The sequence below is a fragment of the Balaenoptera acutorostrata genome, chromosome 11 (genome assembly GCF_949987535.1).
Source record: "Balaenoptera acutorostrata chromosome 11, mBalAcu1.1, whole genome shotgun sequence".
Taxonomy (NCBI): domain Eukaryota; kingdom Metazoa; phylum Chordata; class Mammalia; order Artiodactyla; family Balaenopteridae; genus Balaenoptera; species Balaenoptera acutorostrata.
In genome coordinates, this window is record NC_080074.1 from 7,390,079 (window position 1) to 7,405,121 (window position 15,043).

The 15,043-nt window shown below is 62.3% G+C and overlaps 2 protein-coding genes across 3 annotated transcripts in view; one reads left to right on the forward strand and one right to left on the reverse strand.

The window, feature by feature from the left end:
• The first annotated feature begins 1,044 nt into the window (after positions 1 to 1,044).
• Positions 1,045 to 6,767, forward strand: SHISA8 (shisa family member 8). 2 transcript variants are annotated; one of them, XM_057555910.1, is made up of 5 exons: positions 1,045 to 2,002; positions 4,121 to 4,168; positions 4,640 to 4,773; positions 5,549 to 5,695; positions 6,066 to 6,767. In XM_057555910.1, the coding sequence occupies exons 1-5, from the start codon at positions 1,479 to 1,481 to the stop codon at positions 6,458 to 6,460; spliced, it is 1,248 nt and encodes a 415-aa protein (XP_057411893.1). In that variant the 5' UTR covers positions 1,045 to 1,478; the 3' UTR covers positions 6,461 to 6,767. The 2 variants fall into 2 exon arrangements, with proteins under 2 accessions (XP_057411893.1, XP_057411894.1); XM_057555911.1 differs by lacking the exon at positions 4,121 to 4,168.
• Positions 6,768 to 9,533: 2,766 nt separating this feature from the next.
• The window catches only part of SREBF2 (sterol regulatory element binding transcription factor 2), a 60,782-nt gene continuing 55,272 nt past the window's right edge, over positions 9,534 to 15,043 (reverse strand). The window contains exons 17-19 of the mRNA XM_057556342.1: positions 13,442 to 13,627; positions 11,842 to 11,953; positions 9,534 to 11,332 (exon numbers count right to left, since the gene is read on the reverse strand). Coding sequence (XP_057412325.1) covers positions 11,112 to 11,332; positions 11,842 to 11,953; positions 13,442 to 13,627 — 519 coding nt within the window. The 3' untranslated portion in view covers positions 9,534 to 11,111. The remainder of the gene's footprint in view (positions 11,333 to 11,841; positions 11,954 to 13,441; positions 13,628 to 15,043) is intronic.

A 15,043-nucleotide genomic window follows, 5' to 3' on the forward strand; every position in this document is an offset into this window, starting at 1 on the left:
TTTTAGAAACTTCATGTAATGTCTGAAACATTTATATTAACATATTTCCATACAAATAACCCAATGAAAGTTTAGTATTAGTTGTTTTGTTTGTTTTTTTATACTGCAGGTTCTTATTAGGCATCAGTTTTATACACATCAGTGTATACATGTCAATCCCAATCGAGAACGGGCAGTTTTTGATGTTAAAATGAGAAACAGGCAGAGAAAAGCAAAGCACCCGGGCTCGGGTCATATTCTCCAATTAAAACCAACTTCAAAAACACAACCGAGTAGTGCTCCGAGTAGGTTCCATACCTGCCCCTCACCCTCTGCCCCCGGGCTTGAGAAAGGACCTGAGCATCCTGTGGGGACCAGGGCAAAGGGTCTGCCCATGGCTCTGCCCCCAGGCGACGCCCTGTTGTCCTCATCCAAGGCACGGGGCTAAACCAATCTCCTCCCTTTCACACCTGGGGTGGCGGAGAGATCCCAGGAGGGCGCCGACCAGGCCAGGTCCATCGCCCACAGGCGTGGGGTCACCCCAGGACCCCAGCCCGGCGTCCAAGAAGTTCTGGGACCAGGGTGTGCATTCCGGGGTTAAAGCTCCTCCCTAGGTGGTGCGGAGGGGACCCATACTTGGCCCTCTGCTGAGGCTCTGCTGGGAGTTTCCTTCCCATCTAACATTCCCTGCCTCAAGTCACACCTCTGTCTCGATCGGAACTGATGGAGGGGACGGGAAGGAAGGTGGGTGGGCAGCAACGACTCCCTGGGGCTGCTGGGTCCCTTCAGTCCCCGCACCTGTGAACCGAAGCGCTCCCGCGGCGGGCGTAATGTCCGAAGTAACAATTCTGAGAGCCTTGAGCTGAACCCTCTGGAGCGCCAGTTCCGAGGAATGTTTGGGGGAGGCCTTCGGGGAGGGTCCCTGGTGGGGCGCCCAGGCGGTGCGGGCCCTGCCGCGCCCCCTCCCTCCCGTCGCCTCGGCCGCGCTCCTCCCCCGGCTCTGCCTCCCTCCCGCCTGCCCCCCTTCCCCCCGCTCTCTCCCTCCCCCGCCCGCCCGAGGCCGCGCGGAGCCGGAGCCGCAGCCAGAGCGCGGGCAGCGCGGAGCGGGCGGCGGGAAGGCAGCCGTGTCCGGCGGCCCGCCGCCCCCGCTAGGCCCCAGACCCACACACCCGCGGGGCCGGGGAGAGGCCGGGACCGAGCGCAGGCGAGGACCCGCCGCCCTGCCCGGGAGGAGTCCCAGGGCGCGGACTAGCTGGCTCGGGTCCGAGGTGAGCCTCGGCGCAGGACGCGCCCACCGGAGGCGCGGCCCCGCGAGCCCACCCGGGTCTGGGGTCCTCTTAGGAGGCTGACGACCGAGGAGGTGTCCGCCGGGAGCCAGCGCCAGGGCGGCGGGGCGGGCTTGATCCCTGCGGGCGCGGACGAGCGGGCCCGAAGCGCGGCGGGAGGGAGCCGCGGCGCGCCGCCATGCGCCGGGTGCTGTAGCCGAAGGCGCGGGCCCGATGGAGCGGGCCTGGGCGCGGGGACTGCGCGGAGGCCGCGGCCCGCAGGCGCTCGGGCTCGCGCTCGGGCTGGCTCTGCTGCTGGCGCGGCCGCCGTCGGGCGGCGCGGGGAGCCCCGAGGCGCAGGAGCCGGCGGCGCCCGGCACGGCGGCCCCGGCCGGGGGCGACCGCTGCCGCGGCTACTACGACGTGATGGGGCAGTGGGACCCGCCCTTCAACTGCAGCTCGGGCGCCTACAACTTCTGCTGCGGCACGTGCGGCTACCGCTTCTGCTGCCACGACGGGCCGCGGCGCCTTGACCAGAGCCGCTGCTCCAACTACGACACGCCAGCCTGGGTTCAGACTGGCCGGCCTCCCGCGCGTGCCCGCGACGCCACGGTGCCCCGGGACCCGGGCCGCGAACGCAGCCACACGGCCGTCTACGCTGTGTGCGGCGTCGCCGCCCTGTTCGTGCTGGCCGGCATCGGGGCGCGCCTGGGCCTGGAGAGGGCGCACAGCCCGCGCGCGCGGCGCACCGTGACCAGGTGAGCGCGCGCCGGCCGGGCCGGGGCCCGGGATCCCCTCCCAGCCCAGGGACAGGTGGCCTGCCAGGTGGGCGCCCCCTCGCGATCCTTCATCCTTCCCGCCCCTCTCCGAAACTCTGGTCCTCTCAGCAGCACCCTCCTCCAGGTTTTCCCTCCCTGCTCTGTCTCCAGGTCTCTTTCTCCCCTCAACCCCCCTTCACGGAGGGAGACAGCTGATACCGCTCTGTCTCCCCTTGACCTTCCGGCGGGAGCTGGGTGCTGGGCCGCCTTCCCCCGCGGCTCCCGCCTCCTCCGGAGTGGGCGGGGAAGGCAGGTCGCTCGACCGAGGGCACAAGATCCGCGCCTAGGGGAGGGGACCTGGGGCCCGAGCCCCACTAGCGCAGGGTGGAGGCGTGGGTCCCCAGGGAAGGGACATTTTCTATAGCTCTCTTGGCTCTCTCCCCTCCTGCTTCTCTCCCCACTTTTCCCTCCCTCCTCCCCTCCCACCCCCCATAGTTATGACTCAGGCCTGACCTTATTTCCCTAGGGTTTTTAGAAGGCCTCCCCACTCACCCCACTCAGCGCCCCCAGGCAGGGTCAGGGTATCCCCCTGTGTAGAAGCGGACCTGAAGTGTGTATGTGGCGGGGTACAGATTCGTTTTTGGTGAGGCCTGGACAGGTGTTGGCTGAGTTCTGAGTTTCATGTGAAGTGGGGGCCACAGGACCCAGGTTCTCTTCCTCAGCTGGGATAGGGGCTCTGGGATTCTGTGTCCTGACCCTGGAAGCCTCACCCACGCCCCCCCTGCCCCCGACACACTCACATGCCCCCAGCCACCCCCCTGTCCTGGGCCTTGCACCCTCCTCACTTGCTCACCCAGGTCCCTACTCCCTTGGATGTGTGGGCCGCTGACATGGTGTACAACAGGCTGGTATTTAGAACTGACAGTGGAGAGAGGCCCCCATGCCTGGGTGGGCTAGGTATGGATGCTTCCCCACTCCTAGACCTCAAGGGCAAGAGGGCTTCCTTGGCACTCCATGGCATCCCTCTTCCCCCGACCACTTAGTCCACCAGCTCCAAGACAGCTGTAGGGCAGAGCTGGGCCTGGAACCCTGGCCCCAGCTACTGTGCTGCATCCGTGATGTGCAATGTGGTGGCTCTCAGCCTGGGTCCTGGATGCTTCAGAAGCAGGGCCTGGGCTTCCTGAGCTTGGAGCCTCATGCTGGGTGAGGGGGAGAGGACAGGGCCTGTCCTTGACCAGAGTGGGGCAGCAGGAACTGAGGGCCATGATGGTATAGAGGGGGTGGCTGGGGCAGCCTAGTGACACATTCACTGGAACCCACTTCATCCTCAGGGGACCGGGAAAGAGGTCTAGTAATGCTTCAGGAAGAGCTGGACCACCCCTGATGTGCTGTGTGGCCTGGGCCAGTGCCTTCCTCTCTCTGGGCTTTAGGGTCCTGTGTGCCCTGACTCCTGCTTCTTATGTGGGGAGACCTGGATCCTAACTTGAGTTCGTGTGTGGATATGCTCTGAAGCCCTGCCCTCCCCTCAAGTCTCACCCTTAATTCTGCCGTGTTGAGGTTGATGGTCAGGGAAGGCTTCTCAGAGGACTTGGTGAGGAGTCGGAGTCTGTCTTTGCAGAAAGTTTTTACAAAGGTTCAGTGGCATGAAAACTGCTCAGGTGTCTGGGAGGGCTGGTTGGTGACTGCTTGCTCAGAGATGAGACCACAGGGGTGGGCAGCTGAGGAGTGGGCAGGGCATGAAGGTCAACTCAGGCAGGCACTAGGAGACTTTCAGACCCTGCCACATTGCAGCCAAACTGCGCCCACCCCAGGTGTCCCACCTCCAGTGTGCTTCTTCATGAATCAGTCATTTGAGGCCCCAGCTCCAGGACGGAGAGACCAAGCTAGGAGAAAATCATGGGTTCCGGGCTCTGAAGGCAGCTGGGCTGAAGGCTGGGTCTGGCTGTCTGTGGGGAAGGCTCAGTCGGATTCTGTCACAGCTGGGTGGGGGCTGGGTGTCCTGGTAGCCAGGGAGGCGGCTGCCCAAGGTCACACAGCCTTTGGTGCGGGGCTGCCACTGCAGGATCTCCTGGCTCCTCCTTCCCCTCATTTGTCTGTTCTCCGTGCTTGTGTTGGCAGCTCTGTCCCAGAACGCAGCAGAAGCCCCTGCTGCAGGAGGGGCGTTAGGTAAGCAGGTAGAAAAGGCTTCCTGGTAGAGGAAGGTTTCTGGTGGGGTTTGAAGAATGAGTAGGAGTTTTCCTGGAGGAGATGGAGGATAGTAAAGTCCAAGGGCCTGATACACTCACAGAGCTTGTGTTGGGAGAGGAGGCTCAACATGGAGGGTCTTGGGGAGTGGACTCCAGAAAGGGGAGGAGGGGAGCCTTTGGAAAATAAAGTGGCCCTGGTTACACGTGACCCCATTGGTTTCCTGACCTACTCTGAGAATTGGCCATGTGGAGGCTACAGGTCGTGCCTGGGAGGGGAAACTGGATGTATGAGGTCAATCACAAGAGAGAAGGGAGGCCAGAGGGGTTGAAAGAGCTGCCCAGGGCCACACAGTGAGAAGCGATGGCTGGGGCTGGCCTTTGATAGACCAGACCTGGCTGATGGGGAAGCAGGAGGCGTGGAGGGCTGGTTGTCACCACTCTTTCCCCACAGGACACTGACAGAACTTCTGAAGCAGGCTGACCCCCAGGAGCCACTGCCTCCACCTCTGGACCCACCTCTGGGTAGCTGTGTCCAGGTGCAGATGGGCGATGGCCTCCCCCAGGGCGCCCTCCACAACAGCACAGGCGAGTAGACTAGCGGGAAGGCGTTTGTTGATCTACAGCACAGAGCCGCCCTTGTCTGAGCAGGGCCTGGGAGCAGGGGAAGGGGTGTGCTGAGGCTGTGAGCTGTTTCCCAAATGGAAGTGAGCCGCCTGCCTCTGCAGGTGTGTGAGTGGGTGGTGGGCAAGCTAGTCAGCTCCTCTTGGTGGCCAGGGTCCCTCGACGGGTCCTGCAATGTCCAGCCTCAGGGACTCTGTGAGGAAGGTTCTAGATTCGGGGATCCCCAGCTCAGGCTCTGGGGTCTGCCTGGTTCTAGGCTCTGGCTCAGTGCCCTGGGGTCTGACTGGCCCGCGTCTGTGGCCTTCTGTGGGCCTCTTCCTTCAGGCTGGTGCCTCCCTCTTGGACTCCTGCTGGCGAGGCAGGCTTGACAGCACCTCCCCTCCCCCCAGTATGGGTTCCAATCCTCAAACATGCTCTTCATCTCTGGGAGAAGCAGGTCCTGGGCCTCAGTGCCAGGCTCAAATGGAACGTGCTGGCAAGTCTTTTGTTAGATGAGCACCCGCTCAGGGCTGGCTGCTGTTATTCACGTTATTCTGAGCCAGGCCCTGTCCCAGGCACTGGAGAGTCTGTCTTCAAGAGTCAGGTTCTGCTCTCAGTCTCGAAGGCGTAAGTTCATAAGTCACCTCACAAACTCTCATTGAATCGTAGCTGGGGAGTGGGCTGCGAAGAGGTGGTAGCGCAGGGGCAGGGTGTCCTCTGGTCAGCGGGCCGAGTCTCATCTCCTCCCTCCCCCATCCAGACAAGAAACGCCCCATCAACGTGCCCCTGGCTTCGGCGACAGCGGGTCCCCCGCGCGCCCCGCGGCTGCAGGGCGGCGGCAGCCTGACGAGGCAGCCGGACTACGCCAAGTACGCCACACTCAAGGCAGCCGCGCTCAAGGCCGCAGGTGAGTGGCCAGGTTTGTGCCCGGAGCGCCGGGCCCACCGCACCCGGGGTGTCCAAGCTCCTAGATTGTAGGGCTCGGGGTCCCAGTTCGAGTTCTAAAGTTCCCAGCTTCCGCATCGCGCCTACGCCAATCGGCTGCCGCGCCTCGGCCGTACCCCACCCCGGATCAGGCCGCCTGTCTGGGACCCCGTCGCCGAATCCGGAGACCCGGGCGTAGGAAGCCCGCGTCTCCAGCAGCGGCCTGTCCCCGCCCTATCCCTCCCCGGTTGGGCTGAGACCCAGGCCCCAGCGGACTGTCCCAGCCTGGAGGCGCTGAGGCCCCGCCCCCGGGCCTGACCACGCCCCCAACCCACGCCCATCTGTCCCCGCAGAGGCCTCACCGCGGGACTTCTACCAGCGTTTTCCCGCGACTGAAGCTGCCCCGCCGACCCTCCCGGCGCGAGCCCGGAGGCCCCCCGAGGACTTGCCTGCACTGCTCGACGCCTGCCCCTGGGCCCCGCCGGGCTACGCGCCCCCCGCCGGCCCCACCCCATCGGGCCACTACAAGGCCTGGACTGCCGGCCGCCCGGCCCAGCCCGCCCCCCGCGGCCACCTGGCGTCTCATGCCTCCTCAGCGCCCCGGAGGCCCGGCGACGCACCCCGGCGCCAGTTCAGCGTGGGGAAGCTGCCGGAGGCCTTCAGCCCGCAGCCCCCTGGCCTTTATGGCCGCGCCAGCCGCGGACCCCGGCACCTGAGCACCAACAGCAAAGCCGAGGTCACCGTGTGAAGACGGGGCCGCTGGTTCTGAGGCATTGCATCGCCAGGAGCCCTCTTCTGCCTGGGGGACTCGCCATGGGCTTGATCGGGGGCCCAGGCTACCGGAAGGAGGGGTGCTGGCCGTGAAGGCCAGCCCTTCTGCCTGCCCACTGGACTGGGAGCCTCGGAGCCTGCAGGGCCAAGAGGCCCACTTGGGTAAAGCCAGTGGTTCTGTCCTGGGGGCCTTAGGGCCCGGGTTCCTTGTGTAAATAAACCCTTTTCTGTGACTCCCATCCCTGAGAATAAAGGAGCCCCAGCTTGGCTCTGCGAGGCGCTGATGGCGGAGGCACTGGTCATTGACTGGACAGACGGCAGTGCCGGCAGAGGGCACAGCATGTGCAAGAGCAGAGGACTGCTCCTGAAAGCTGGTGGGCAAGGGTTCTGGGAGCCAGGGAGAAGTAGCTGGAGAGGGTGGTCAGGGCTGAATGCCAGGCTTAATGTCCACACCAGTAGGAGCCACGGGAGAGGGCGCAGTTAGGCCCCAGCCATCTTGAGGCTGGGCACAGGGGAGAGGGCTGGTGGGCTCCTGAGGGTCCATGCCCCTTAATGGAGGTGGGCCCCCTCCAGCCGGTCACCTGCTCTACAGCTTGAGTTGCCTGAGCCTGGCTGATCCTCATTGACATTTTCTGGCCCTGGGCCGGCCCCTGGGCTGTTGGCCACTTGGTCAGCCTGGCCCAGGGCCACCCCCCTGATGGTTGTGGGCTATGGGCTGGGTAGACAGCTGGTACTCAGGATGGGGGAGCCTCCTCCCAGTGGCTGCTCTGGGGGAAAACGGGGATGGGGATGCTGGACCCAGAGCCTTGGCAGTGCCCCCACCAGGGTGCTCACCCCACTCATGCTTGGCACTGCCAGCTCTCCCCCTTCTTGCCAGGCAGGCTCCCAGCACCTGGCCATGGCCCAGGGCATTGCCAACAGCCTGCGTGCATCAAGTTCATCTGTGCCAGGCACTGGGGGGAGATTGAGGGCTGGGTTATGTGTGTGACCCCATTGTGTGACCTTCAACAGTTTCCCTCGTGTGTATCCTAGGCAAGGTATACTGTTTTTTTTTTTTTTTTAATTTTTATTTATTTATTTATTTATTTATTTATTTTATTTTTGGCTGTGCTGGGTCTTCGGTTCGTGCGAGGGCTTTCTCCAGTTGCGGCAAGTGGGGGCCACTCTTCATCGCGGTGCGGGGACCGCTCTTCATCACGGTGCGCGGGCCTTTCACTATCGCGGCCCCTCCCGTCGCGGGGCACAGGCTCCAGAAGCGCAGGCTCAGCAGCCGTGGCTCACGGGCCCAGCCGCTCCGCGGCATGTGGGATCCTCCCAGACCAGGGCTCGAACCCGTGTCTCCTGCATTAGCAGGCAGATTCTCAACCACTGCGCCACCAGGGAAGCCCAGGTATACTGTTTTAATAACAATGGCCACCATTTGCTGCTATTTCTTCCATTTAATCCTCACAAAAGCCCCACGGTGTGTGGCTTTACAGAAGAGGAAACTGAGGTCCTGAGACCTAAGTAACTTGCCAAGGTCACCCAACTGACTCCAGTTTAGGACTCTTCCATATTCTGCAACCACTGTGAATCTGGTGGTGGGATGGCAGCAGCAGGCGGTGTGGGGGAGGAGGGAAGGTTGTGTGTTGGCAGAGGGGCCCTTGCTCCCAGGGTACAGGCAGTCTCAGGCTTTCCTCCTGCTGGCTGGGCTGCCCTGAGGCCCCCAAACCCACCAGCTCTTCACCTGTAGGAGGGTCCACCTTGCTGTTTCTTACGTCCGTTGAGGAAAACAAGGCCCAGAAGCCCGAGGGCAGAACAGAGCCCAAAGCCCACGGTCATGCCTGCAGTGAGGAACCCCATGGCTTACAGGGAAGACAGCCCTCACACCCTCAACCCAGGATGGGGGGGGTTGCCCCCGGGACTATCCTGCAGCCGTACAGATACGGCTGGGGGAGGGGGGTGGGTGCTGAGTCATGGATCCTGCAGGGACTCACAAAAGGACTGGGTTCCTGGGCAAGTATCAGCCACCCATGGCCACCCACCCTGGTGACATAGGCCCTGGCTAGGCTATGCTGGGAGGTGGGCACGACCTCTTGGCTTATTCTCAGTCCCAAGGGCCCTGCATCTACATCCCAGGGGGCCAGGCCTCCACTGAAAACGCTGCTGTTATAACTGTAGACAAGGACCAGCTACAGCTGCCAGCCCCACCCCGGGCTGCTCTGGCCCGTGGAACGGTGTGGCCTGCCGTGACCGCCCTTTAGAGAACGGAGTGGCTTCCAGAGCTGAAGGGACCTGGCCCATTTCTCAGCCGGTCCAGGTCATGGACCACGCACTTCAGCCCCCAGGCTTATCCCGATGTGGCACTGCCTCCCCACAGGGCCCAGCACTCCCCCATCCCAGCGCTCCTTGTGGTCTGGCCCGTCACCAGCCTCACTATGCCCTCACCATAAACTGGCACTTCACGTGTGCTGTGTCGCTCAAACTGGCCAACAGCCTATGGGGACCTGGTCAAACGCAGGGACTGTCATCCCCATTCTGCACACACTGAAGTGGAAGCTGAGGTGATGCGCGCCCTGCCCCCCACACCCCACGCAAGGGGACCCAGCTGACAAGTACAGGAGCTGGACTTGGATGTGACTTGCAGGCCACATCCTCAGAAGCTCACTGCCTCCCGGGAGAGGGGGTAATCAAGGTGCGGCCCACCCAATAGGGGAGAGGTTCCTCTCTGAGGAGTGAACACAGAAGGGCTGAGCAACCCAAATCCCAAAGCACTCTGCTGTCCCGTAAACAGCCAGCTCTGTGTCCTGCATACAGTGACCTCTGACCCCAGCAATACCACCAATACCCCTTTTATCCCAGGTCTGTCCCAGCCCTGGAGTGTGAGCCAGGCAGCCGGCATTGGGAGGAAGGGGCCAGGTGCGTGGGCAGGCAAGGAAGGTCCGTCAGATTGAAGCCCCTCGGGGCCTCTAGGCAGAGAGGGAGTGTCTATCCTCAGTCTCTGACCCACTGGAGGCCAAGCCATGCAGTCACCACAGCGGTCATGCCACAGACCCTCACACGCCTCACGCTGGGTGGTACCAATCTGTTTATTCAATAACCTACATCCAGGACACAGTGAATGATTCCACATCAAGGAAGCCATAGGTGTATCCCCCTGTTCAGTGAAAAACCACCCCCTCCCACCCCTAAACAAGAATGAGAAAAGGCACAGTATATACACATGACACAAAGGCTAGCTCACCCAGTGGGCAGGGGCCATAAATTACAGTGGGGGGGAGGCAGGTGGGCAGGAGAGAAAAAGTGGGTGAGGTCCAAGCTGACTGTTCCAGCCTGCACTTGGCATCAGAGGAGCCCCTCCCTGCTGTGTGTACCCCCATCTGTGCTGGGGTCCCAGCCCAATTTCTGCCCCAACCAGCCTGAGCGGGTGAGAAGCACAGGGAGGGAGGGAGGGCAGCCCCTCTCAGCCTCCCAGCAGGCCCCGGGGTACCAGGCAGCCCTCGGGTCCCAGGAGAAATGGCGTCCAGGTAGGCACCAAGCCAAGGGATCCAGAAAAGTGGGACCACTTTTCCTTCCAGGGCCCCCCTCAAGGAAGGGGGCTTCATTCCTAGTGCCAACCCTGAAAAGGGGCTTGTCACTGGGGAGGGGTTGGGGTCTGGTCCCTGCCACCCTGGCTTATTTTCAGGTCAAGAATTAGGGATAAAAACAGACTATGGAGGTAGGAGTTGGGATGAGAGGGAGCTGAGAACCCATACTGAAGGCCCCTGGTCCCCAGTCCTTAATGGGTGGCTTCATCTTTCCCAACCCCCTGGGACTAACCCAAGGTTGGGCTGACATCCCAGGGGGCGGGGGAGTGGGAAGGAACAGGACACTTAAATAAGATACCGTTTATTTTTTAAAAAATTAAAAAATTATGCCGACATTATTTCACCCATCCCCAGGTCTGCCCCCTACCTCCCACCCACCTCCCAAGGGCTGGGCTCCCTCCTTCCCTGGCTGTCCTGTGTAGTAAAGAGAAAACAATGGACTGGCTTTGTTAGGCACAGGGGAGAGGACGCAGACCCAGGGAGAGAAAGAAAAATGCCATAGCAACTTAGCCCTGCATCACGGCAACCCCAAGCACACTGATATAAAAACATTCGTATAAAAAGGGGGGGGGCGTGCTGGGCACAGTGCCAAGGGTGAAGCGCTCTGGTGCCCAGAGACCTAAGTCCCCCAGAGGGAAAGCCTGATAAAAAACAAGGAAGCAGGAAATGGCGGGGAGAGATGTTCACAGGAGAGAGTGTCTTGGGAGGGCTGGAGGTGGGGCCGGGCAGCTTCGGAGCTCCCCCTGCCGCTTCCAAGTCAGGGTGCCCCCAATTCCTGCCCGCCCTGACTTTCCTCTCTCAGGCCCACTGGGGCCTGGACTGTGGGCATCTATCCACAGTAGCTTAAAGGGGCTCTGCCCAAGGGGCCCACTAGTCTGAGGTGGTCCAAAAGCCTTGGCAGGTGACAGCTCAGAAGCCACGGCTCATCCCACAGCTCCCAGAGGGAGGAGGGAGAGACTGGGAGGCAGAGGAGGAGGGGGAGGAACACAGACAAGAGGGAGGAGGGAGAGAGAGACTGAGAGACAGAGGGAAGTGGTGGCCGAGGAGGGCAGAGCCCGGGGGTCAGGAGGCGGCAATGGCAGTGCCGCCCCCCAGCTTGACAATCATCTGCTGGCAGTCGCTGCATGAGCGCCGGTCGCCCACCTTCTCCAGGGTGCGGGCGGCCTCGGCCAGCAGCACCGCCCGCTGGCCCGGGGAGGAGAGGAAGGAGAGGGGCAGGTGGCGGCAGGCCAGCAGGATGGCGGTGGCCCGCTCTCGCTGGCCGGGCCAGGCGTCCGCCTCTCCTGTGGGAATGATGAGACACGCACTCGCTGAGATGAGAGCCTGCCAGGACGCAGGCGCTGTTCCCAGGGCTCGGTGTGAGCTGGTTTATTTAATCCTCACGCCCCCCAAGTGAGGGAGGTTCCAGCGCTCTGCTTAGTTCACAGAGGAGATGAGCTGAACCCGGCCGCTGCGGTGCCACAGGCTATTACTCCGAGGCGGGGCTGAGGTGTGGCCCATCAGCGGGCTCCGGCTCCCGGCTCCCGCAGTGGGGCGACCCCGCAGCCGTCCCCTCCTCATTCGGGGCTGGACCCGTGACAACGCGACCAAGGCCTTCCCAGCCCCACAGCACCTCATGGACCCTCCCCCGGCACCCACCAAATCAAGCCTTGGGTTTCCTTGGTTCTCCCTCGGCCTCTGAGAACCCTGCAGATGCCAAGGGCAGGGCAGGGCTGGGCTCCTCCCCCCGTTTCCCCGCCCCTCCCCAGGCAGGGCCCGCCCAGGCCTTGGCGCTGGGTGCTGGTGGGCTCACCGTGCTTGGTGTTCTGAGTGTTGCGCCGTCGCAGGCTGTGCTCCAGCAGCTGGTGGGTACGGGTGGGGCTGGCCCCCGCCATCAGACGCACGGTGGCTTCATGCAGGAACACCTGGGAGGTGCAGGGGGACACAAGCCGGGGGTCCTCACCTGTCTGTGCCCCAGTAGGTCTCTCTCCCTGCAGCATCTCGTCTGCCACCCGACGACACCCCTTCTCCTCTCCACAACACCCTGCCCAGCTCACCCCTTGAAAGCAACCTCTCTCGTCCTCACTCAGACCCCCGACACAAGCCAGGCAGAAAAGGGGAACACGGCACAGGCCACCTGGTGGGGCAGGAGCAAGACAGCGGCGAGCTAAGAGGCCAAGGGCTGCCTCCTCTACGGCTGACCCGGAGTGCCAACGTGCCCTCTGGGGTTGGAGGACAAGTAGCCTGGGGGGACCCTCACTTCGCAAAAACAGGACAGAGGTGAGGCAGGGACAGGAGGGGGCAGGGGGTGGCTGCGCTGGCACCAAGGAGGTTCAGGGTCCTGCTGCCTCCTGTTTCTTCAGAAAGGAACAGAGTCCAGAGGTTTCCAGGTGAAAGTCTGCAGCTCTTCTGTAAATACGAGTCACTGGGGATGGGGGGGGGGGGGCCAGGCCTAGGTCTCTAATTTCTTAACATCTCAAGGTTCTTTTACACCATAACATCTCAGTGTGTGAGGAGCGCTGCCCTGGAAGGCACCGGGGGAGGTGGTGAAGGGCTTCGGCAGGTGGCAGTCTTTTCTAAGGAGGCCTTTGATGGGGGCCACAGTGCCTGGGGCACACTTCCTCTTCTCCACAGCGAGGGGAGTGGCTCTCACATGACTGTACTCCATCTGCCGTGTCTGTCCTGGCTCGCTGCACACAGGGGCCACAGCGTAACCCTGCGAGGGCCCCATAGCACCCTAGGGTGGAGGCAGCCTCACCCTGAGCCCTTCTTTTTCGCACCCTTCCATCCCCACACTTCTGGCCTTCTCGCTTGAATTTCTGGAAAATAATTCAGGCGGCGAGAACATGCTGAGTATATTACCCTAATTAGCAATAAAAATAAACCACACAGTGAAATGATTTGCGTCCAGTAAGCCCAGTTACACACCTGCCCTCAGAGCTTATCTCAGACCGTGTAGCCATCGCCAAGGGGATGTTACGTGGGGCATTAGGCAGCAGAACCAAAGCCCCCAGTGGCTCAGAAAAAGAATGAAAGGCATGTCTAGGGGCATTCTGCTGCTCTGACACCAATTATGAAAGCCAGAGTAGAGCTTCCTCGTGGCCTTCCCGCCCCTCTCCGCTCAGGCTGGGAGCCCCTTCTTGCTCCCACTGCCCCCAGAGCCCCCCATTCCCAAGTTTAACTGGTGAGGCACAATCTGTGTTGTCCTCTGTCTGCAGCCGTGTGGCCTGCTCACCACCACGCTCCAGGGCTGGGCACACAGCAAGTACTCCACCAACATGAGCCAAACAAGGGGATACATGGCACCCAGCCCAGTGCCTGACAGCTCAGCTGACCTCAGGAGGCTGACTCCACGACCCCAGGCCAGTGCTGTGCTGGGTTCTGCCCTCCCCCGGCAGCAGGCCGGGCCTCACCTTGCGGTAGGCCGGGCGGAAGCTATGTGCCAGCCTGCGCAGGCTGCCCAGGTCCCGCTGGAAGCCAGCCAGCTCAGCGCCCGACGCGTGGTAGGTCTCACCCAGGGCCTGGCTGGCTCCTGCTTGTTTCTGCCAGAGTGCTGTCCGCAGCGACAGGAGCAGGTCACAGGTCAGCAGCTGGACCACCTGCAGGGTGGGCCACGAGGGAGGAGACAGGTGACTGGCCGATTCCCGGGGCAAGGATCCCAGCACCCACCAGGCCCTCCCCAGCCTGACAGCCGGCAGCTCCGGGACGAAGGGCGGAACCCCAGACGGGGGAGCCTGGAAGACACCCCACAGGGAGCAAGAGAACAGCTGGAGAGTGAACTTAAGCTCACGGCATCTAGTCCTTTCCATGGCCCCAGGTGGTAGATCTGTTCTCCCATCTTGTGGGTGAGGAAGCCAAGCTCAGAGAGAGGCTGCAGGCTCGTGTAGGGGACACAAGTGGCGAGGACAGGAATAAAACCGTCACGGGTCTGACAGGAAATCACAGGTCCCTCCCACCTCACAGGAGCCCTCCCATGGCTGGCCGGCAGGCTGAGATACTCAAAAGCTGCCTCGGCCCCATTCCTTCCAGTGGAATCCAAAAGCCTGAAGTGGCAGCAGAGCCTGGAGATGGAGGACCAGGGAGAAGAGGCTCGCTTCAACAGAGGGCAACCAAGGCCCGGCCCAAGTGGCCTCTGGGGTTGGGGAGACAGGAGCCCAAGAAGGCAGAGCCGCAGAGCAGCTGAATGCTTGGGTTTGGATCCACTGACCAGATCTACCCTGACATATGACCAAACCTCTCTGAGCCTCAGTTTCCTCACCCACAAAACGGCACCTCAGGGCTGCAGTGAGCGTCACATGAGAGCACTGCGTGTGGGCACCATGCCCGGCCTCAGAAGCACTGGCCTCAGCCCACACTGGCACCATTAAGCACAGATGCCGCCAGGCACCAACAAGGCCAGGCCACCCGCCTCGCTCCAGAGGGCCCTCAGCACCAGGGAGCAGCGCTTCTCGAGATGGGTCACATGCAGCCCTCAGGCTCTGACGGGCTCCCCCAGGCCATCCCTCGTCTTGTCCACCCTGGCTTTCCCCTTCTCCAGGGTGCTGGACCTGGGGAGGTCGCAGTGCTGCCCCAGACCCTGCACCCTGCCTTGAACCTGCACGTTGCCTGACTCTTGGCCACCGTGTTTTTTGGCTGCTGACAGCTTTCGGGGGGACACGGATGAGGTCTCTCTCCTCAAACAAACGTGGCACTTCTAAGAGGTGGGGTAGCAGCCTGGGGCTGAATTCTGCCCCCTGAGGGAGGCCAACCTCTGTGGAGTTCCCTTCTTCTAGGCTCATTCTCCGACACAGGAACCCCAATCCCAAGGGTGCCCGCAGCCTCTCTCTTCATCCCCAAACTAAGCTGAGACAGTCTAGTTCTCTCATGAAGACAGACAGCACTGGACGCCAGCAGAGGAATCGCACAAAGCGAGCTGTGGCTGCCCCTCGAGCCTTTGGTCCTGGGCCCTGTCGGCATGCTGCCTGTCCCGTCGGCACGCTGCCTGTCCCGTCGGCACGCTGCCTGTCCCGTCAGCA

Excerpts from the sequence above, each read along its gene's own strand:
- SHISA8 (XM_057555910.1), top strand. The coding sequence starts at position 1,479 with ATGGAGCGGGCCTGGGCGCGGGGACTGCGCGGAGGCCGCGGCCCGCAG. Across the intron at positions 2,003-4,120 it reads GCGCGGCGCACCGTGACCAG|CTCTGTCCCAGAACGCAGCA; the intron begins GTGAGCGCGCGC and ends TTGTGTTGGCAG. Across the intron at positions 4,774-5,548 it reads CGCCCTCCACAACAGCACAG|ACAAGAAACGCCCCATCAAC; the intron begins GCGAGTAGACTA and ends TCCCCCATCCAG.